This window comes from Microtus oregoni, unplaced genomic scaffold, assembly GCF_018167655.1.
Source record: "Microtus oregoni isolate MIOR12 unplaced genomic scaffold, Mior012 000062F_ref0000492, whole genome shotgun sequence".
Taxonomy (NCBI): Eukaryota; Metazoa; Chordata; class Mammalia; order Rodentia; family Cricetidae; genus Microtus; species Microtus oregoni.
In genome coordinates, this window is record NW_024543872.1 from 2210406 (window position 1) to 2232374 (window position 21969).

Below are 21969 nucleotides of genomic sequence, written 5' to 3' on the forward strand. Positions count from 1 at the left end.
TTCCCACGTTGTGCTTCAGGCTGGCGTCCTGTGTGAGGCTGCTTGTGACACGGAGCAAAGGTCAAGTGTCTTTCTGACTGTTTACACGGATGATGTCTACCCGGAACTCATTCAAAGTGATAAAACCGCAGGCTATTGTCAGTCATCGGAAATCCACTTTAGAATGAGGTGTGTGTGTGTGTGTGTGTGTGTGTGTGTGTGTGTTTACACATTTACTTTCTGTGGAGATTCAAGAGTAAATTCCATCAGTTTTATTAGCAAATTAGAATCTATCCACTTTTCTCATTGCGGGCACATGGCCCAGGCTCCCCTTCCGATAAGTGCTCATTGTCTGAATGCACAATCAGATGAACTAAGGAACGAGGGGAAGTGTCAACAAGACCTACAAAAGACACCTAATTGAACACGATCCCTTTCTCTTTTGCAGACCAGAAACTACTCTCTTGGGACCATTCATAAACAAGAGACACCAACACTGTGACTTATGCCGGTGCCGCCTCCACCACCACCACCTCCACCGCCCCCACCTCCTCCACCTCTGGGGGCTCCTCCACCTCCACCTCCACCAGGGCCCCCGGTAAGGCCTGTTTGTTTTTCTCTCTGTTTTACTGTGGCTGTCTGGCCTTGGAATGATCTTGAATGGGAACTTGGTGTTGGAATGCAGGTGATACCGGCTCTAACATGCCAGGGTGTACACCTTAGGATCCTGGCTCTGGCTGCTTTGGGGTCTAATCAGTCTGGACTACATGTTTCTCCCCACTACTCCCCACATATCTCATTTGCACCTAATTTCAATCTCCATGATTTCCCCCTCAGTTCCCACCACATGGCACATGCTTCCCCAGGCTCTCTAAGTGACTTTCCATCTCAGTGGATACTCTGGCCAAGAGGGTCCTGCTGGGGTCAGGCCCCTAAGACACTGAGAAGACAATTTGCATGTAGGGTGTCATGCAAAAGGTGATGATAACACCCTGGCTTCAGTCACCCAGTTCTATGTCCAGCAAGTTACATGTGGGTGAAAGCTGTTGGGAAATGGGACTCACTGACAGAAGTTTCCTGCGTCTGGAGCAATGAATCGAATCTACTTCCATCCAGGCCACACATTTTTAGTTTAATCATTAGATTTGTGTTAGAAGAGGGCCACAGAAAGTAGACCTTCTGTCCTGGAACAAAAATACAACCTCTTAGCACCAGTGACATTGGGACCAACTAACTGGGGTAGGGAGCTGGGGAGCTATATATTTTAGGACACTTAACAACATCCCCAGCTTCTACTTGTGCAATGCCAGTAACATCCCTCAAGTGTGGCAATAAAAATGTCTTCAGATACTGCCTGGTGGACGGAATTATAGGCAGAATAGAATTAAGTATTGAAGTCTCATTGCTGAACCTAACTCCACATGCTCCAAGTCAAGGTCATCGCCACTTGGTGAGGAACAGTTTGTAGATAAAGAAGGTGAAGGGGAAACTATTCATGAATCCTAGATTTACTGACCCTGAAGAAATGCATCCGCCGGAAAAACAGACACATCAAAAGTCGTTAGTGGATCTGGAGAAATAGCCTCTTACAATCACTGCTGGTGACATATGCATCTAGAGTTCCCCAAACGGAAAGCAGTTCTTTCTAGAGAGTTCTAGAAAAGAAACAATAAACCCATGTACATCATCATGTAGTCAGGCCGTTTCTCCTTTCAAGAGTGGTTAAGAATTTCACCCTGAAGTAACCAAAAAGAATTTACGCAAAGGTATGCACAAAAATACATTTTAGACTCGTGAAAAATAATAGTTTATGAGAACTTACTTTTTATGTTACCCTGCAAATTAAAACTGCATTGTAACATAGTGTTAATTAAAAATGGCATATATGGTTATTACTTTTAAGAGTATCGACAGCATGCCTATTGCACATAGTGAAATCGGTTGCGTAATTTACACCATAAATAGAAAAGATCATAAAAATTTGATAAGCTGATATGAAATTTAATATTTCATTAGGAAATTCTTTGGGTAATTTTTTTTTGCACTGTCTCATTCATCCCCTTTTAAAATGTGTGTCTCGTGGGGGAACAGGTCACTCGGAGCAGAAGATAGCTATGTAAGTTTTAGTATTGTAAAATAAGCTTCTGCAGTCTGGAATATCTTTGCCATGTATATTAAAGGCAAAAATAGTTAATGTCCTTGGTGTTTCCAGAGCTCTTATAGATCAACATGAAAAGGATGATGGGAAAACAGATACAGGTAAAAGGATTCTCAGATTTAGAGCATTTTGGATGTCAGATTTTTAAATTCTGGATGCTTACTCTCTAAATCTATATGCAACTATTCCAAAACCTAAAAATACCAAAACTAGAAACACCCTTTATCTCACCTACAGTGAGAAGACATGGCGATGGAGGGTTTAGAATTGGCCAGGGTGTTGGAACTCTTAACAAGAGCACAATTATGATTTCCTAGGAGGCAGTTTCGTGGTATCGATCAAACAGTTTAAAAAATGAATGTACTCTAGGACCAGTTTCATTCCAGGCCATTTTCTTAAGAAATTAACCATGAGAGCCAGTGAAGAAGGAAGACACCAAGGAAAGAAGCCCTAGACACGGCAGGACTACAGACTGGGGCAGCACGCACAGATCTGTCTGCTGGGGTCCCGGCTCTGAGAGAAGAAGAAGAAGACACAAACCCCCTTCTAACCCATTAGCTATATTAGATATCTCCAATATCTCTAATGAGAGGAAGAAGACACAAGCCCCCACTTCTAGTCCGTTAGCTATCTCCAATATCTCTAACAGCTCACAGAGGAAAACTTAGTTCTCTCCAGTGGAGTCTCACTGACATACAAGCCGCATGTAGGGGTGGGCCCCATGCCCAGCAGTCGATGTTAAAATGACTGACTCAGTGGTGGTTTCCGGGGTGATTTTGTCACACTTTCTTGTCTGGACATTTTTTAAACCTTACAGATCCGTGGCTTGTCTATTATGGCTTCTGATCTTGTTTTTATGGGTTTTCTGTGTGTGCAGATGTGTGTATCTCAGCATCTGTCTATGTTTCTTGTGCTTTTTCCTTGACTCTTTTTTTCTGTTTCTGTGTTTGTTTTGTGATTAATATTATTTTTAGGTGCCCGTTTGTATTCTCATGAGTTAGAGTAGAAGAGTGCGTGTTTGGGTGGGTGAGGAGGTGGAGAGGATCTAGAAGGAAGTGGAGGAGGGGAAAACGGAATCAGAAAATATTGTATGAAAAAATACTCTCAGTTAAAAAATAAAATAGATACTAAAATTGTGAAAGTAATAAGCATTTCTGATATTCTCAAAAAAGAATACATAGTTACATGACATTAATAAATAGATTACTTGTAATGGTAACCAAAAAAGAAATCAAAAAAATTTTAATTACAGGAGAGTAAAAAATTGTTTCCCAATGCACAAAACAGCATGCTAGATTAGTATATAATTTCCAAAGTACAGTTGATTCAGGAATATTACCCAGGAACGCTGAAGGCACCAAGTTCAGAGTTGTTCAGGGACAGCCAGATGACCCAGAAGGAAAAAGCACTTGTTGGGCGAGCCTCAGTATGATTTTTAAAACCCACAGAAATGCAGAATGAGAGAACTGACCCCCAAAAGTTGTTCTCTTATCTACGCACGCACGCACGCACGCACACACGCACGCACGCGCGTTACTAATGATAAATACATTTTGAGTTGATGGGAGAAAGAATGCTGTTGAGATTCTAAGAATCTCATGGAGATTACATCTCTTTTCTTACATGTTGGGGATCAACCCATGGCCCACTCATAGGAGACAGTGGCTTTGCTACTGAGCAACACCCCCACACAGCCCTTCTTACATACAGAACGCTTTAATCATGCTGGGAACGATGCTTCTAAAATGGATCTCTGCTAGGATGACCTTCCGTCACAGGCCATCTGCTATCCCACAGCAAGAAGTGCGGTCACAGCCTGCCTAAGCAAGCACTCACACCCATCTAGAGTCAGGCCGTGCGGCAGAGAGCTGGCAAGCTGCAGCCCATGGTCCAAACCTGGCCTGTGACCAAGGTGCTTTCCAGTCAAATAGCTGGGGTGAAGAACTGAAAAAAAAAATATTTCACGATACATAAAAATGACATGGCATTCAAATGAAGTTCACGGGAGCACAAACGCTCTCATTCATTTGCAACATCATCAGAGGCCGTGTTTTTGCTTTAGCACTGGCATAGCAACCAAGAAAATTGTTATTTGACCATAAAGAACTTCCTTCTCACTTGTGGACCTGTGTGTTTTAGTAATTGATTTAATTCTTATTTCTATATTCTTAATTTGGGCAATAAACATTTTGTAGAAATCATTTCTCTTTTGCTGCATGGACTATCTTTCATTTGGCCCCTTGGCCCACAATCCCTGGAATAGTTACTGTTTGACTTCCAGGGAATAGTCACCAATACCTGCCCCGCGGGTGGCCAGCTGGCCTTCTTCAGCCTCCCATGTCTCTCCAGCCACCAGTGAGCTCAGCACGCTTCTATCATGCCTTATCCTCCTCCTCAACTTTCTCTCTCAGGGACTCCCTTATGGCCTTTGACAGGCCCATGCCAGCTTTCACAGCCTGGGGCCTGCCACCCTCTCCAGCTCCTCCTGAGCCCCTCTCCCAGGGGATACCCACCATGGCTTTTACAAACTTGTTCCTTCTGTCTGGAAGGAACTTTCTACTAAAATCAAAGTAAAGGTCTAGTCCACTGACCCCACTGGCTTCGGTGCTCATTTTCAAAGCCCTCCGTTGGAGCAATAATTATTTTTAACTGTTTTATTAGTGTTTACATTTATTTTATCTTATACTTTTTGTGTCTGACTTGAAATAGGCATGCAGCTTATAAAGGAAGGAAAGGAAGAAAGGAAGAGAGGGACAGAGGAAGGGGGATTAAAGACTATCTGAGTAAACAGAGTTAAAAAAAAACAGCTAAAGTTTTCATAACTAGTGATCAAGATTCTAAGTACTTGTTAAAGATCAATAAACACGACACTGTTTAGGGACCATGGGAAGTGAGACTGAACTCAACTCTGAATACAGCACGGGCAATGGGAATTTGTAGTCAAGAACCTAAAAAGGTGGGTAGTGGATGAAGAATTACTGACAGGAAATGTGGGGGAAGGGGAGTCAAGGAGACTTTGGATAAATCTATCTGCTGTGTTTGTTTATCTGTTTGTTGTAGTAACTGGGACCTTGTGCTTAGCAAACACTTTACCAGTCAGCGGTATCTCCAGCCGGCCAAGCATGATCTGGCGTGGTAGAGTTTATGACCCTGATTATAACCAGGACAATCTGGTTCTTGGAAACCGTATTTAGCAAGGTTCTTTTTCCAAACGGGATTATTTTATAAGGAAGTGCACAGATGGGCCTAGAAGTTCCTGATACCTGACCAAATTTTGATTGACATCGAAGGTTCCTCTCTCTTGCCTTTCACCCCCCTCCACACTTAACTCCATTCATCTGCATCTCTGACATGGCAGAAGGTGGGGACGGCTGCAGGGGCTTGGGATAAGCTTCTGCTCAGCTAGGCAGCTCTGCCCTCATGTCTTCCACCTTTCTGAATCTCCCAATCTTTTCAGCTGTTCCTCTTTTTCTTGTGCCTTTATAATCCAATAAGTCATGTAAATTGCCTGTGGGGTGTGTTGACTCACTTTTAACTAAATTATTATTGTTGCTTTGTTTATAGGGTGTGTTTTTTAAATAACTGGTTTTTTTAAAGCCTACAATAGATTTGGATTTGGCATGCTTCAAAATTGTACTATACTTTTATTTTCAAATCCTCTTGTACCCTTGTGTCCAAATATATTAGATGTAGTGAGGGAGTAAACTCCATAAGGGTGATTTTCATCTGCCTGCCACGGTCCCCAAAAGAGGAACATGTAGACATCACTGACCCGCAGAGGAACATGTAGACACCACTGACCCACAGGGGAACATGTAGACCTCATTGACCAGCCGATAAATTTTGGAGATTTGTAACCAGACAGAGCCTGCCAGTAACATTCATGGCTGTAGCATAGGTGTCGATTTATCTAATAGATCTAGGAGTTTTCCTAACATTGTTTTAATGTTGCTATTCAGGCTAAGATATCCTCAGAGGAAAACAGTAGTCCCAGAGCTGGCCATCCTTGGCATTTAAACATCCACTGGCTTGGCTGTCATTGCTTTACCATGAGAAGCGACGCACAGTTGCAGAAGATGCCACAGTGATATGCATTTCACCCCCCTGTTCTAAAGACCGTGTTTGCTAACACTGCTGAAGGGAACTGATAGTGGGCCCTGTAGCTGTTCTCGCCTTACTGTTTGTCGAGTCATCATTTGGAAACTCGGTGGCATCATTTTTATACTGTGGACTACAGATTGCATGATTCATGGGCCAAGTAGTCATCTCAGAGTTGACAGTATCAGCCATGACTTACACGGGGAGATTTTCCTGCCATCTCTGGCAGGCAAGGGCTTCTGTTAAGAAAAGCAGGGTAAAAACTGCACTGTTCTCCGAGGTCCCGTCCTGTGAGATACTTGGGAGTCAGGAGGAGTCTTATGTTTGATGTTGTTGGGGAGGAAGTGGGGGTGGGGAGAACTGGGTGAAAGGAAGCTTGGGGGAGCTGCATATCTGTGCTCCAGACAGGGTAGTCTGCATGTTCACTAGTGCTTTTGCAGCGATGAAAGGCTCACAGATTCTTAAATACTGTCTCTCATGTGTGTTCTCTTGACATGCTGGTGTTTTGATTGGTGCTGCTGACAGGGGACCGCAGTGTTTCCCCAGGACCAAGGGATCCTGAAAGGAGGAGGAGGCTTTTGCCTTGCACCCTCTATGCAGATTGTATTAAGCTGGCTTTTTCTTTTGTTTACCAGTTGACAAAAACGACACCTTTGTCTTCTAGTGACTTTAAAAATCCTATCCCTTTCTTCGTGGATTTGCCTAGAGAGCAGTAACAACAGCAGGCCTGTGAAAGTCAAGCTGTTTTTTTTCCTCTTCAGATTTTCTGTCTGCATGAGAGGGGTGTCAGGACCTGCCACTCATGCTTGCAAGGGGCCATTCAGGACGACGTTCAAATGTGTTTGTTCTGTCACAGCTGTGAGGTGGGCGGGTGGCAGGCACAGAAAGGAGAAGCCTGCATGGCATATAGTTGTACACTGATGATACCCAGGAGCTGGCAGGAGCCCACTGCACTGGCGCTCCAGCCATCAACCCAGAAGGGCTGCCATCTCATGGACCTGACCTGAGCAGGAGCCACCCCATACAGCACCGAAAAGGAAGATAGGGAAAACTGCACAATGCCAAGACAACCCTTGCATATAGCCAGTTACTGGAGCCGAGATGCCTTGCCAGAGTGTTATTCACACCCCCAACTGCTGGGGTTTGGCCTAAGGGAACTTGAAAGCCCACCATCACTAGCCGTTCCCAGAAAACCACAAGGCAGCCCTTTCTCCCTCCCTGGTCGGTATTCACCTGAGCATGGCTGTGATGAGAAGGGACATCCTAGAGCCTTTGGGACCTTATATCCCTTGCCCCAACTGCTCTTATTTTTACCTTACTTGTCCTAAAGGAAGTATCCAAGCCTTCCAAGCTCATGTGGTGACCGTTAGTCAGACACCCAGCCTGACCAGATGCGAAAGCCTGAGGCAGGGTCTCAGCTCTGCACCCAGTGGGAAGCAGTACTGGGGACTCCTAAAGTCTTTAATCAAAGGCCTCACATGAGGTGACGCCTCAGCAGAGGTGTGCCCTGGTTATACAAGTGAAAGCATGCTGGCTCGTGTGCACTCAGAAGAAGACAACGAGACAGGGCACCAGTGTCACCCGGCTTTTCAGGCAGGGAATTTTTACTATTTTTCAATAATAATTCCTGCGCTTTCTCACATACCCACATGAGATTTTTTTTTTTTTTAATTTCTTCTGGTGTTGTAGATGGAGCCCAGGGCTTCAGTTGTGCTTGGCCAGCGCTCTTCATTGATCTGCATCTCCAGCCCCCTTGTTCTTATTTTTATAATTCCTTTTAAAAAAAGAAAAGGATAAGCAGCAACTTGCCGGTGGGCCGAGTGAGACTGTGTAAAGCTGATGGCGTGTGACAGCAGGGGCGGGCACCTCCTGAATGGCTGCTAGGCCTGGAGCTATGCCAGGCCCTCCGCATGGGTGACTTGTGTTAGAATTCATCAGGGACAGCCCTGGTGGGCCAGGTGAGAGAATTGAGGGTCAGAGAGGCACCGGCAGGCCCAGGGTCACAGACCCACTTCAGTGGTGGGGGTGCGTTCCTCTTCAGTTCCTGGGTGTGCATTGCTGTCTTCTGCCTTGTACACTCGAGACACCAACAGTTCTAGGACCACTGCCAGCAAGCTGTGTGTGACACTAAGCTCCGCTCCATGCCCACTGAGCGCCTTTGGAGCAGGCGACGGGATGCTTTTCTAAAAATTCATTGATTTCTATTTTATTTGTGTGAGTGTTTTACCTGCATGTGTGTCTGTGAACCACGTGTGTACAACAATGTCGGGGGCCAGAAGAGGGTGTTGGATGCCCTGGAACTCAGGTTACAGACTGTTGTTAGCCACCAAGTTGGTGCTGGGAATAAAGCCAAACCTAGCTCCTCTTCAAACGCAGCAAGTGCTCTTAACCACTTCCTCAGACCTAGGTGATATTATTCTAGTTTTAAGAAGCACAGAGGGGCTAAGAATTTATGCAGGGGTGCACAGCTACTAATCTGGTAAGGCTGAAGTCTGAACTCGGGCAGGATGGCACCAACCCTATCTCCAGTGTGAGGCCAGCTGCCATTGGCTAGAGATCAGAAAACACTGAGGGTGTGTGATTCTCAGCCACTGTTGGTGCCCTTTGGAATCTGCAAGCGAGAAAATGAATGGGGTCACATTCCCCAGACCTTGTACATGGCACCCAAGACTCCATCCTATATCCCAAGCTGCTGGAGCTACTCCTTTCTTTCCCATTCTTTTCTTTGTGGATTCGTTGCTTTCCCATTTATGTATTTGTTTCTTCCTTTAAAGTGAAATTTTAAAAAAGGTAGCAGTTGAGTTTCCAAATAAAACAGTGATGTAGCAGCAGAGAATCCCATTGGGGAGGAGGGGCCGAGGCAGAGGAGCCACAGCCTACCCAGCATGCGCTCACACAGTCTCTGCTACCAGTGACTGTGGGCACATGGTAGAGACGGTAAGTGCCCGATAAGCTCAGCGGCAGCATGCTCAGTCCCTACCGTGACCAGGCCATCATGTGAGGTCCTGTACCCAGGCTGACAGAGCTGCAGGGGCTCTGCCCCCGAAAAGTGCAGATTCCTGAGTCCAGAGCAAAGCCTATCCCTGCTCCGACAGAGAAATAGTTTCCTAGTACCAGATCAAGGGTGCCTTGGTAGTGTAGTAGTGAGTATAATCCCTTCCTATTCCCAGATTGGAAGTTTGAGCAGTATATTGTCTCTTCGTTACTTCCTACCTCCAGGTTCCTGGAAGTGTCATTTTTAAAGAGTCTTTTTTGCCACCTAAGGAGTCACCCTCCTCTTCCCAGACTTGAGCGCTTCTCCTGAATGAACAGACAAGAACAGGTTGAAGAACGAGAGAGGGTCTGGGGGCTAGCAGCTAACGAGTGACTCAGAGTTAGACGGCTATGCCATGGCCAATGCCAGACGCTGGTAGACGCCTGGCTCCTCACTTTATTCCCCGAGTTGGCACTGAGGTCCCAGGTAAAACTACTGTGAGCTGGCTAGCCCCTGCTTCATATCTTCAACCTGCCTGTGCCCCAAGAGCCAAGAGTGGGGTCTCTGCCATGTTATATAAGAACACCTCCAATACCTCCGGACTCCGCTAGAAATGCTATGTAAAGCAAATGCAGTTATGTCAGAAACAGCAAAGTTAGGAGCAACAACAATTAACACTTGGGAAATCCTTGAAAAGCCAGAACGAATCCTTCAGCACAACCGTCCCCGTTCTAATTTGTTATTTTCTCAGAGAATAGACCCTGTTCCTTTGCTCTCCATGGAGGTATTTAAAAGCTCACAGAACGCATGCGGTGCTCCTGTTCTGTAGACGGTAGCAATAGATTACCATTTCCATAAGATCCATGCACACCGGAGGAGTCTCCGACTGTGTTCCTAGATGCTGACAGCAGGACTCCACCTGCACCACGTGGAGCCTTGGAACACAAAGGTGTGAAAATGTGCTTGTGTCCTTTAGCCCTCTGTTTGGATTGCATTGTGGGAAGCTGTGGGCTTCAGCAGGGATCCTGTAATGGCACAGCCCGCTGTGCGAAAAGGCAAAGACCATGCATGAGTTTTAGAGCTAGGCAGATTGAAACCTGAATCGCAGGAGCCATTTCCTGGCTGTGATGAGCGAAATATATAACAACTCTGAGCCTCAGTTTCCCCACGTATCCTTGGGAATAATATGGCCACTTCCTGGGGTCCGTTGGCCCTATCATAGAAACGTAAAGAAGGGAGGAACTGGGTTTTTTGCTTGTTTGTTTTCCACAACGTGTTCTGAACATTTTGGGGATTGCTTGGCACACGGTGACACTTGTAAACGCGTATGGGATGAATGACTCCTCGGCTAACAGTGAGGATCCAGAGGATGGCAGACGGTGTTCGCCAAGTGTCTCTGATAAACAGCAGCAACAGTTGTTTCAGAGAGCAGAAACAAACCCAGTCAAAGGTCTGTGTTCACCCAAAGCTGCCAGGATAGACAGAGGTTAAGATGAAGACTGGGAGCCCCAAGCTGACAGTCACCATCAGTCTGAAAGAGTCCAAAAACGGGAAACAAAAAGCATTCCTTGGGGTTGTCTGTGGTTTCTGGCTCACTCTGCCAGGTTGCCCTGCCTGTGGATTCCGTGGATCCGTTCTCCCAGAAGTGGCCTTCCCTTTCTTTCAGGCTGAGTTTAGTGCCTCTGTGTCCACGCCACAGCAGGGAGCATCTGGGACAGCAGATCTGAACCACACGGCTCATCTCTGCTGCGGTGTCTCATGGGGGAGTGCCTCACCCACTCCAGGGAAACTGCAGCACAATTTAAGTACTTTCAACATTTGGAGATGGTTTTGCTTTGTTGTTGGCCAACAGCAGCCGATAGTGCTGAAGGGAAGGCCACCTGTCTCTGGATGGCTTCATCGTCATACCAGAATGAGAATTCTAGATGGCCAGGCTCTAAGCCCTCTCCTTGGGTTCTAGAGCAGCTCCATGAAGCTGAGGTTAAATGCTATGACCTGGTCGTTCTCTGTCTGAGCCAAACGTTTTTTTACATTCTACTGACAGGGAAATTGAAATACAGGTAGAATATTTTCTGTGTACTAGTTATTTTAAAAATGAGAGTTGATTTTATAATTAGTTCTTATTTGTTTTACTTAATAAAACCTTTATATTGTTAGGAGTTTTATATATATGTAAGTATTTGGATGTAAACAGCTGGCTGAGATGGAGGTGAGACCGACTATGAGTTGACAACTGTTGAAGCTGGATGGTGGCTCCTGGGGGTCATTATACGTCTGACCATTTGTGTATGGCAATAATTTACTATAACTGACAAAAACCTCCATATGCCTTAAATAACTCTTGTGACTTGAGAGAACCAGGAGACTGTAAGCCTGTTTTCTCTAATTCAGAGAGCTGTTTGGGGGACCAAATACTGATGCTTTTTAATTTAGCAAAGTGAGATTTGCATTAGCAGGAACCTGCTTGAAAGACATGTTGTCCTGCTCTGTTCCATGTAGTCCCACTAGAACTGAGCTCTGGTTCTTTTAGGATTAGATATTATGGCTTTTGACCTCCTTTGCCATCCAGGTGTTCCCATTAACCACTGGGCCGGTCAGTTGCATGGTTGGAGGTTCTTCTCCCTTTAAAAAAAAGAACGAGCCGAGCGGTGGTGGCGCACGCCTTTAATCCCAGCACTCGGGAGGCAGAGGCAGGTGGATCTCTGTGAGTTCGAGACCAGCCTGGTCTACAAGAGCTAGTTCCAGGACAGGCTCCAAAACCACAGAGAAACCCTGTCTCGAAAAACCAAAAAAAAAAAAAAAAAAAAAAGAACGAGTGACTTCTGAGTGATGTGCAAGAAGCAGTGGGCTCCCGTGGGCATCTCCCCGGCTGCTGTCTATCCATGTGGCACCAGAAGGAGAGGATGCCAGCAAGCAGCATGCTTTGCAATACTGTTGCATTTGCTGTTCTCTGCCCTGGCCCGAGGCATCTGTCTGGTTGCTGTTTCTTCCTCAGACAAGCACAGAGAGCACTGTGGTAGTTATTACAGCAAAATTCTCCCCCTCTGCAAATCTCCGGAAGGCCAAGGTCACTAAAATATGTACAAATTTTCACCTTCAGCGTTTTCTGTGCCTGACCACATTCTCTGAGATGGAACTTCTGGGTATAGTTGCGTGGACATAGCTGATAAGGTGTATGTTAGAGATTAAAGTACATATAACTATATAGCACATGAGCATGTAAGAGCATGTGGCATGGATAGTGTACATATTACATACAGTTATTGAAGAAGAAAAGGAGACAATCACAAAGATGAGAAAGGTCCCTGAGTGTGCCTGGAAAAGAACTTTGTGTCGATTGCCATATAGTCTAGAACAATGGACATGTGGTGACAAGGTTTTCTAGATGATTGAATCTGAGACCGTGTTTCAAAATCATCTTAAGAGCTAAGAGCATCAGAAAAATACATTGTCCTTTCCTCTGCGCTCCCCCTCCCCGCCCCATTTGCTGGCACTGACTTCTTAACCATGTGCAAATGTTTTCAGCTGAATCACCCATTCCTGTCCTCCAGCTGGGTAAAAACATTGCCACATCTCACAGGACTGCTCATCCCCTCTCTGTCCCCACTCCGTGTCTGCAGGAAATGCAGCGGTTTACATCCAAGGCCTAAACATTCCTTGGGTGATAGTGCCAGGCATGGAGGTTGGCTTGGATAAGAGCAGTTAGCCAAGCCACAGAGCTGGGAGTGTGTGAAGTCTGCGAAGCTCAGTGTTGTGTTTTCCAGCCTGGGGGTGACATGTGGTCCAGACAGGATGCAGGAGCTGAGCTTCCTCCTGTGGCCTCATCAGTACCTTCTGTGTGACCTCAAGCTCCTCTGCCCCTCTGTAGAACAGTTCCATTCTCGTTCTCTCTTTCCTTCCCTTCCTCCCTCCCCTCCCCCTCTCTCTTTCTCTCCCTCCCTTCTTCCCTCCCTTTCCTAAGTAATGTCTGAAGAAAAGATTACTCTAAAGCTTAAAATGTTTTGTTTTGGAGACAAGGTCTCATGTCTTCAAGGTCCCAGGTTGGTTTTGAACTCACTACGTAGCAAAGGATGGCCTTGAACTTCTAAATGTTTGCAGTTCTGAGAATTGAATCTAGGGATTTGTGCATGCTAAGCAGGTACTCTAGCAGCTGGGCTACATTCCCAGACCTTAATTGTGTCTGTCAAAGGGTGGATTTTGATATAAAATGGGAGAAGTCTGGATGATAGGACACGGTCAACAAGACAAACAACAGCCTATAGAATGGGAAAAGATCTTCATTAACCCCACATCAGACAGGGGTCTGATCTCCAAAATATATAAAGAACTCAAGAAATTGGACACCAAAAGAACACATAATCCAATTAAAAAAAAAAGGAGTACAGACCTAAACAGAGAACTCTTAACAGAGAAATCTAAAATGGCTAAAAGATACTTAAGGAAATGTTCAACATCCTTAGCCATCAGAGAAATGCAAATCAAAACAACTCTGAGATTCTATCTTACACCTGTAAGAATGGCCAAGATCAAAAACACTGATAACAACTTATGCTGGAGAGGTTGTGGGGAAAAGGGAACACTTCTGCATTGCTGGTGGGAATACATGCTGGTACAACCTCTTTGGATGTCAGTGTGGCGATTTCTCAGAAAATTAGGAAACAACCTTCCTCAAAACCCAGTAATACCACTTTTGGGTATTTATCCAAAGGATGTTCAACCGTGCCACAAGGACATATGCTCAACTATGTTCACAGCAGCATTGTTTGTCATAGTCAGAACCTGGAAACAACCTAAATGTCCCTCGCCGGAAGAATAGATAAGAAAAATGTGGTACATTTACACACTGGAGTACTGCACAGCAGAAAAAAAATAAGGACAGCTTGAATTTTGCAGGAAAATAGATAGAGCTAGAAAACATTATTTTGAGTGAGGTAACCCAGACACAGAAAGACAATTATCACATGTACTCACTCATAGATGGTTTTTAAACATAAAGCAAAGAAAACCAACCTACAAACTACAATCCCAGAGAACTTAGACAACAATGCAGACACTAAGAGAGACTTACATAGATCTAATCTACATGGGAAATAGAAAGTAGAAAAAGACAAGAGTAAATTGGGAGCATGGAGACCGTGGGGGAGAGTTGAAACGGGGAGGGAAGAGGCAGGGAGGGGAGCAGAGAAAAATGTAGAGCTCAATAAATATCAATAAAAAGAAAAAGAAAAACAGAACAACGAAAAGGGCATTTCTGTTAGGATACGCTGTTCTAGGGCATGTTACTTCCTTGTTACCTTCTCCCTTTTCCTCGGAGAGTCAGAGTATTTCTCCAGAGGACTCCTTCTCTCTGCAGCCAGACACAGATGCCCTGCTCCGGGCTCTGACAGAGACACAACATCATGCTAGGTTTCTGATTGGGAGGGCAAATGGGGTGTGCTCAAAGTCTCTGTGGCAATAGGGACTTTTCCAGGGCAATTACAATGGCACCTTCATATTGTCACTCAAAATAGGGAGTTTCCAATACCTCACAGTTGGACAGAGGCCCATCCTCTCTCTTGGCACCCACACTAGAGAAAAGGTGAGAGACGTAGGTCACTGTGAATAACTTGGAGTCTGCTGAAGGTATTTCTTTACCCTGCTGGGGACCCATGTGTAGCTATACAGAGCCCGCCTTGCATTGTACAGAGCCACCTCGAGGTGTGCCACCAAGTCTTGCTCTTCCCTGGCAATTTTACCTATCCGTCTTCCCTCCTAGGAGTTCCGGTGGACTCTAGAAACCACAGTCAGTTAACCCAGTAATACATCTTTTTGAACCAGCTTTGGGATTAGGCTAAGCAGCCATACTTAGGGACCCATAGCATCTGGCACAGTAATGCTTGTGACTGAGGTAGATAGCAAGGGTGAGAACTAGCTGAGTCCCGCCGCTGACCATTTTTGGACTTTACTCTCTGCATTCTGTCCCCTCATTTCCAGGCAGCCCTTGTCGCTGAGGTGACTTGAGCATCTCCTAAAACTGGACAGAGAATGCTGGGAGAATTGGGCACAGGACTTGCCACGGTGGCCTCCTGTAGTTATGCTTGTCACATGGGACCTTCCTGTGGCTGGAGCCCTCTTTGTTTAAACATTTCCTCATAGCATCATGCCTAATAAGCATCGACATTCTCAACCAAGCCATTATGCTCCTGTCCTGGAGGGTGTGTGGCCTTGCTTGGCTAAATTCCTTTTTTGCTTTCTGTACTTCAGCCTTGTCCTCGAAATGCTTTCTGTTTCATTATGGCTGACAAGAGGATGAAATGAATAAATACGTACAAAAGCATTTTGTAAGGGAGTCACAAAAGTCACTGGCCATGCTGGTTTGTGTGTACTAGCTGGTTTGTGTTTGTACTAGCATCCTAGCTTTGATATTAATATAGCGTGCTGTAAAACAGAAGCTCACATTGCATCATAACATCATGGCTAATAGATAATAATCTCACCTATTTAAACATTACTCTGGGGCTGATTTGTTGGTGGCCTGCCCTCCCCCGCCCCCGTGGTGGTACTCTGTGAGGAAGAAGACCCGTACATCCCTTGCCCTGTGCAGTGGCAGCATCACTGAGTCAATGGGATGTCTAGTCTTCGAACCTGATGTTAGAGGTGCTGTCATAAAAAACATTCAAAGTTTGTATCCAAGGTGCACGCCTCTCAGAATGTCCTGTGTAGTTACAGAATCCTGTTCTAAAGCCCCCATGGGAAGGATTTCCAACTGTGACTCCGTTCTTTAATCCCAAATGAGATGAAACTGGAGGCTAAAGTGTGGTGTGTGCCCTTCCAATGTGTGCACACTTGACATCTCCCAATGACCACCAATAATCAGATTGTATTTATACATGGCACCCTTTGGCAAGAGGTAGGCTGGTTTGACATGCTCTTTGAAAGTCGTGACAAGCTGAAGGTCCTGTGTCACAGGTGAGGGGTGAAGTCACTGTGGTGTGACCCAAGCCAGATCGCTCATTTACAACTGTCAGATTCCTTTTGGCAAATGTTGGTGGCACCCAGTAGCCTCAGCCTCAGCCCCGCATCTCAAGTATGTATTTTATGTGCTGAAACTGTGCCCCACACCACTGCCAAAAATCACACATTGAAGCCCCAGTACCTCTAACTGACTGCATTGGGAGACAGGGCCATTGGAGGCAGGCTCTAATCTGCTAAGACCTCTGTAAGAAAAGGAACTCATTTGCAAATCTGTATAGAATGAAAGACCCTGGTGAGGCCCTGGGGGACTCTAGTGAGATCCAGGGGGACCCTAGTGAGGTCTGGGGGTCCCTAGTGAGGCCCAGGGAGACCCTAGTGAGACATGGGGGGGACCCTAGTGAGGTCTGGGGGTCCCTAGTGAGGCCTGGGGGACCCTAGTAAGGCCTGGGGGACCTTAGTGAGGCCCAGGAGAACCCTCATAAGGCTCAGGAGGACCCTAGTGAGACCTTGAAGGGACCCTTAGGAGGACTAGGAAGACCCTAGTGAGGTCTGGGGGACTATAGTAAGGCCTGGGGATACCCTACTGAGCCTAGGGAGGACCTATTCTGTGAGGATCCTAATGAAGCCCAAGGAGGACCCTCGTGAGGCCTGGGTGTCCTAGTGAGGGCCACCCCCAAGCTCAGGAAGGAGGCCTCTGGATTTGCTAACTGGTGACTCCTTAATCTTGGACTCCTGACCTTGAGACAGTGAGAAATCAATTCCAACTTAGGGCAGCCCAGCTAATAATCAGTGTTTGGGAATCGCGGGCATACCAACTCACCCTGAAGATGAGCAGCAGCATTCCAATGACCCCTGAAGCATAGGGTCATTCCTATTTGGTCAGTTCAGGAGAGCCTGGCTTCTGCACGCACAGCTGTCCCCACCACACTCAGCAGGAAAAGCCTACTGAAACATCAGTGTTTCTAGAACCTGTGTCTTGGCTCTTATTCCTCTGCTGCCGCGTGCCCACATTCCCGAGTGTGTGCACAACTCTGCTACCTTCCTTTTCTGGCTACTTAGAAAAGCACACAGACTCTCTGTGTCCAAGGAGCGGTTGACTCCAAGAGCTGAGGCCTCTACTTCAAAGGGCACAGATGCTGAAGGTGCTTCAGCATTATGTAGTTCAGAATCGATGGACAGATTCCTGCTATTTCTGGAAGCTTATGTGGAGAGTCCGATCAATTCCTGGCAGCCTCGCATCATCTTAGCATCCATTATAGATTACCTCTGAGCAAGTGCAGAGCACTTTGCCCTGCTCATCTGCCACGCAGGAGCCGCTGACTTCCTCTTCCAGATCTCCTGGTTCCTGAAGACTCTTGATGGCAGGCTGGTGTGCCTGGACCCTCTAGACGGACCCACCTGCACCACAGGCTGGGTCCCCGGGTAGAACTGGGCTGAGCAAAGTACACATGGACCACACAAGTCATGAAAACCAGACGGGGGGGGGGGGCTGGAGAGATGGCTCAGTGGTTAAGAGCATTTCCTGCTCTTCTAAAGGACCCGAGTTCGATTCCCAGCAACCACATGGTGGCTCACAACCATCTGTAAAGAGGTCTGGCGCTCTCTTCTGGCCTGCAGGCATACACACAGACAGAAAATTGTATACATAATAAATAAAATATTTTTTTTAAAAAAAGAAAACCAGATGGGGACCTTCTTTATTTTATTAATATTTTATTTTTACAAATAATCTGACTCCTAATTTGGTTTTAATTCTTGCCCTTCTCATTTCCTCGCTCCACCTGGACTTCTGTGCTGTTTCCTTTATGCTGCCAGAGTTAGAAAATAAAAATATAAAACACACGCTTCAATTCAGATGAAAAACAACAAAACAGTCAGGTGTGGTGGCACATGCCTATCAGCCTAGTATTCAGGAATCAGAGGCAGGTGGATCTCTGGGAGTTTCCTGCTAGGCGGGGCTACATACTGAGACACTATCTGAAAAAAATAAGATAAAAAATTCAGCAAACAACTAATTGCTTTAGAACAAGTATGGAGCAAATGTGGCCATACGTACATATAAAGCAGTCATGGAGCTTAAAGAGTGTACTTTTGTATCTGGCAGTCTTAGGGCATATTTATGTTTTCTGGATATATATGTTTATCTGTCTACAAAATATTTCCTTTATAGACTCGTTTCTTTTCTCTGCCATAAACCCAGGACTCATCTCTTCATCTGTATGTTCTGGGGAAGGTAATAATGTCTCTCCTTTGTTTAAGTTTATACATTGCTTCTTCTATTGTGGATTATGTTACTTGAGACTACTGGTCATACTTGATCAGGTTTGGTTTCCCGCACCCAACACAGTGGCTCACAACCATCTCTAACTCCAGTTCCAGGGGATCGATACTGCTTCTGACTTTCTCAGGCACCAGGCAAATTCATGTCACAATACACACAAGCAGGCAAAAAACACTTTGACACATAAGAAAAAAATACAGAACTAAAGAACCAGGCTGGCCTCAAACTCACAGAGATCCGCCTGCCTATGCCTCCTGAGTGCTGGGATTAAAGGCATGCACCACCACCGCCCGGCATCCACCACTGACCAGCATCTGTCACTGCCAAGCTCCTTAACCCTTTTTTTTTTTTTTTTTTTTTTTTGGTTTTTCGAGACAGGGTTTCTCTGTAGCCCCTTAACCCTTTTTTATACTTGACTTTTGTGGATTTGGTTTGGTTGTTTGTTTTGAGGGGGCAAAGTTGTTGGTTTGGTTTTTATTTGTTTTTATTTTTTGTTTGTGTTGTTTTGTTTTTTCTTGGTTCTTTGAGACAAGGTCTCACTCACTATATAGCCCTGTCTGGTGTGGAACTATCTAGGCAGAGCAGGCAGGCTTCAAACTTTCAGGGATTCCTTGGCTCTGCCTCTCAGGGTCCAGAAGTCACTATACTGTGTGCGTGATTTCATTTCTGATAGCCTCTACTCTTATAGGAGTTTAGTTCTTAGCAAAACTGAACAGAAAGTAATGTTCCCAAATACTTCCTGCCCTCCAAAGACATTTCCCCCACAATGAAAAAAACAGATTTTTCACCAAATGCTTAAAGATTCTTCATTTTTCAAACCCCCCTTTTGATGGTGTCATTATTCAGAATGAAGAGAAAAATTACCAAAGATTATGATTCTTAAAGATGTTTATGTGATGGTGTTCTGCAGCGAATACCTTACATTCATATTACAACATGGTCTTCTTTTCTGTCAGTACAGTGTAGTTATTGAAATGAAATTAACTATGCTGCAGGTCAGAGGAGTAGCTGGCAGGCCAAAGGCAGCAGCTACTTGACTGAATTAATGTTCTTGTCCTTAAAGCATCTAGGACAGCAGGATGTCTCTTGGTCTTTCCGTCTTCCAAAGCAGGGCTGTACCTGCTTCCTTCATGGTGAAACTCACTGGGCTCACAAAGAGGCAGGGATCCATCTGTCTAAAGAAAGGACAGAACAGCGGTAGCTCCGAGGTTACGGCAGTGAAGGTTGCATCAGCCCACGCCACGCCAATCGCAGAGAGCCCCAGTCAGCAGACCTAATTTTAGGAGGTGCAAGACAGAAATACAGTTGAGAGGAACAAACTAAAAATAATTCCTCTCTAATCCCTGCAGTTCACATCCTCAGACTGAATGTATTCATTTAAGCAGACGAAGTCCTTGTCGTGGTTGGCATGATGACCTCACAAGGAGTGGGACCCGCGTTCTGTTGGAGCCCCTGCAGCTGTTGTGAATGACCACTTCTGTCCTCTTAAATTGCTGGCATCTGGCTAAACTAATGTGACTGTGTTTTCAGGAGGGTTAGCAGCGACCCTGTTTTGTTAAAATAATATTCATGGAGCAGCATGAATGGGAGCCTGTTGTGCAAGGCAGGCCTCTGGGGTGCCCACAGGCCTCTTCTGCCATTATCATGGAGAATATTTATTTTCATTTTTTATTCACACTGTGTTTATCACATCGAAGAGCAAGGTTGGTTTGAGTGAATTTTTGGAGTTTAACATGTACTAAGTACTGGAAAGGTGGCTTCAGACATTATTACTATCTCAAAGGACATACTTAAGGGGACAGATGCAGGTCAAGATAGGTACGGCATCCAAACACTGGTTTGGGGTTGTGAGTGAGATGCTCAGAAATCCTTGTCTGTCATTGGAAGGGTCAGAGAGCAACTAAGGCCAGGCAAACCCAGGACCTGTGTGAAACTGTTGATGTTGGCTGGAACGAAATGCTTTCCACCACTTCCCCGCAAAGCTGCTGTGCTCATGAATGGTGTGTGTGTGTATGTGTGCGTGCGTGCACGTGCGCGTGTGCGTGCGAGCATGTGTGTGAGTGAAATGTGTAAGAGAGTATGTGAGTGTGGGCATGCATGTATATGAGTGTAATTGTGTGTGTGCATGCATGTGTGTGAGTGTAAATGTGTGTGTGTGTATGTGTGAGTCTATGCATTCATGTAGGTGAGAATGTGTGAGTGTGTGTGTATTCATGTGTGTGTGAGTGTAAGTATGAGTGTGTGTGTGTGTGTGTGTGTGTGTGTGTGTGAGATGTTGCCTTAGCTTGGGTGGCAGATGTATCACAGAGGCAGTGAAGATATAAGACACCCTGAAGTTGCAGAAGTCTCTAGGAGGCAGTAGGTTCCTATGGGCGGCAGTAGGTTCCTATGGGCGGCAGTAGGTTCCTATGGGCGGCAGTAGGTTCCTATGGGCAGCAGTAAGCATCTACCACATCTCTTCTGTCTTCATGTGCAGGAAAGCCCAGCTGCTCCTGCCTCACTTGACCCGAACTGTGGAGAGAGAAAGTTTTGGTTGACTTGAAGAATGCTCCTGGGCTGTGTGTCAAGGTGAACTAACAGGCGGTGTGCAGAGGTTGTGTGTGCACTCGTGTGTGCTCCTGTGTGCACATTTGGGAAATGGTGGCAAGGGCCTGGCGTGGCTGCTGAAAGGGAGCGTTGGCATTCCAACACTCCATGGCATACATGGGTGCCCGAGGCCTACACATGTCCAATAGGCTCACTCTCACCAGAACGTGTCATGTCAGCTTCTGGCACCGCGTGTGGACAGACTGCACTGGATGGCAGACAGACTGGCATTGAAGATGAGGCTGGCGGGAATGCCACTCCTTTCTCATTAGGAAATGCCAGATGTGATTGCTCTGAATGTTGAAACTTTCTTGTAGTGCAGGTGCTTCGTGACTATGAATGGGTCAGGGAGACCCAGGGACATCATAGCAAGATGTCAGTGGGACCAGGAAGTTCCCGGCCGTTTGAGGATGTAGGTCCACCAGTGTGCATCTCAGACATGTGCCAATTACTGAAAATGAAAGAGTGTGCAAAGTTGGCATGTAAAACAGAGCAACGGCATGTATGAGTGTGGTTTGAGTATGTTCATGGTGTTTGCTCTTTAGGGCCACTTTTTGGAATAAAAGAGATGATAAATCTATTGAGCTATGTGGAGTTGCAATCTAAAGACTATGTCAACACTGATACTTTTAAAATTCTTTTTGTACCTGTGTAGTGTGTGTGTAGCAGGTGTGCATGTGCAGGTGTGATGTATGTGTCCATGTGGAGGCCAGAGAACAACGTGCAGGAATCGGTTCTCTCCTTCTACCATGGAGATCTCCAGGCTTCAAAGTCTTTCCCTCCTGAGCCATCTCGCCGGCCCTGTTGCTTTTATTATTTTGAAACACAATCTATTGATCATCTACTGACCAGCTGCTATGAGACTCTCGATCTCTTAGACCATCCTCTTACCCCTCCCTTCCTTCTTCTTCCTGACATGAGGCTTTTGCTGCTGTGCTC

General features: G+C 45.8%; 1 protein-coding gene across 2 annotated transcripts in view; it reads left to right on the forward strand.

Moving 5' to 3' along the window:
• Wipf3 (WAS/WASL interacting protein family member 3) overlaps positions 1-21969 on the forward strand; it is an 80864-nt gene that overhangs the window by 26438 nt on the left and 32457 nt on the right. For both annotated transcript variants that reach the window (XM_041640386.1, XM_041640387.1), the window contains exon 2: positions 428-577. In XM_041640386.1, the coding sequence (XP_041496320.1) occupies positions 485-577 (93 nt within the window). In that variant the 5' untranslated portion in view covers positions 428-484. The remainder of the gene's footprint in view (positions 1-427; positions 578-21969) is intronic.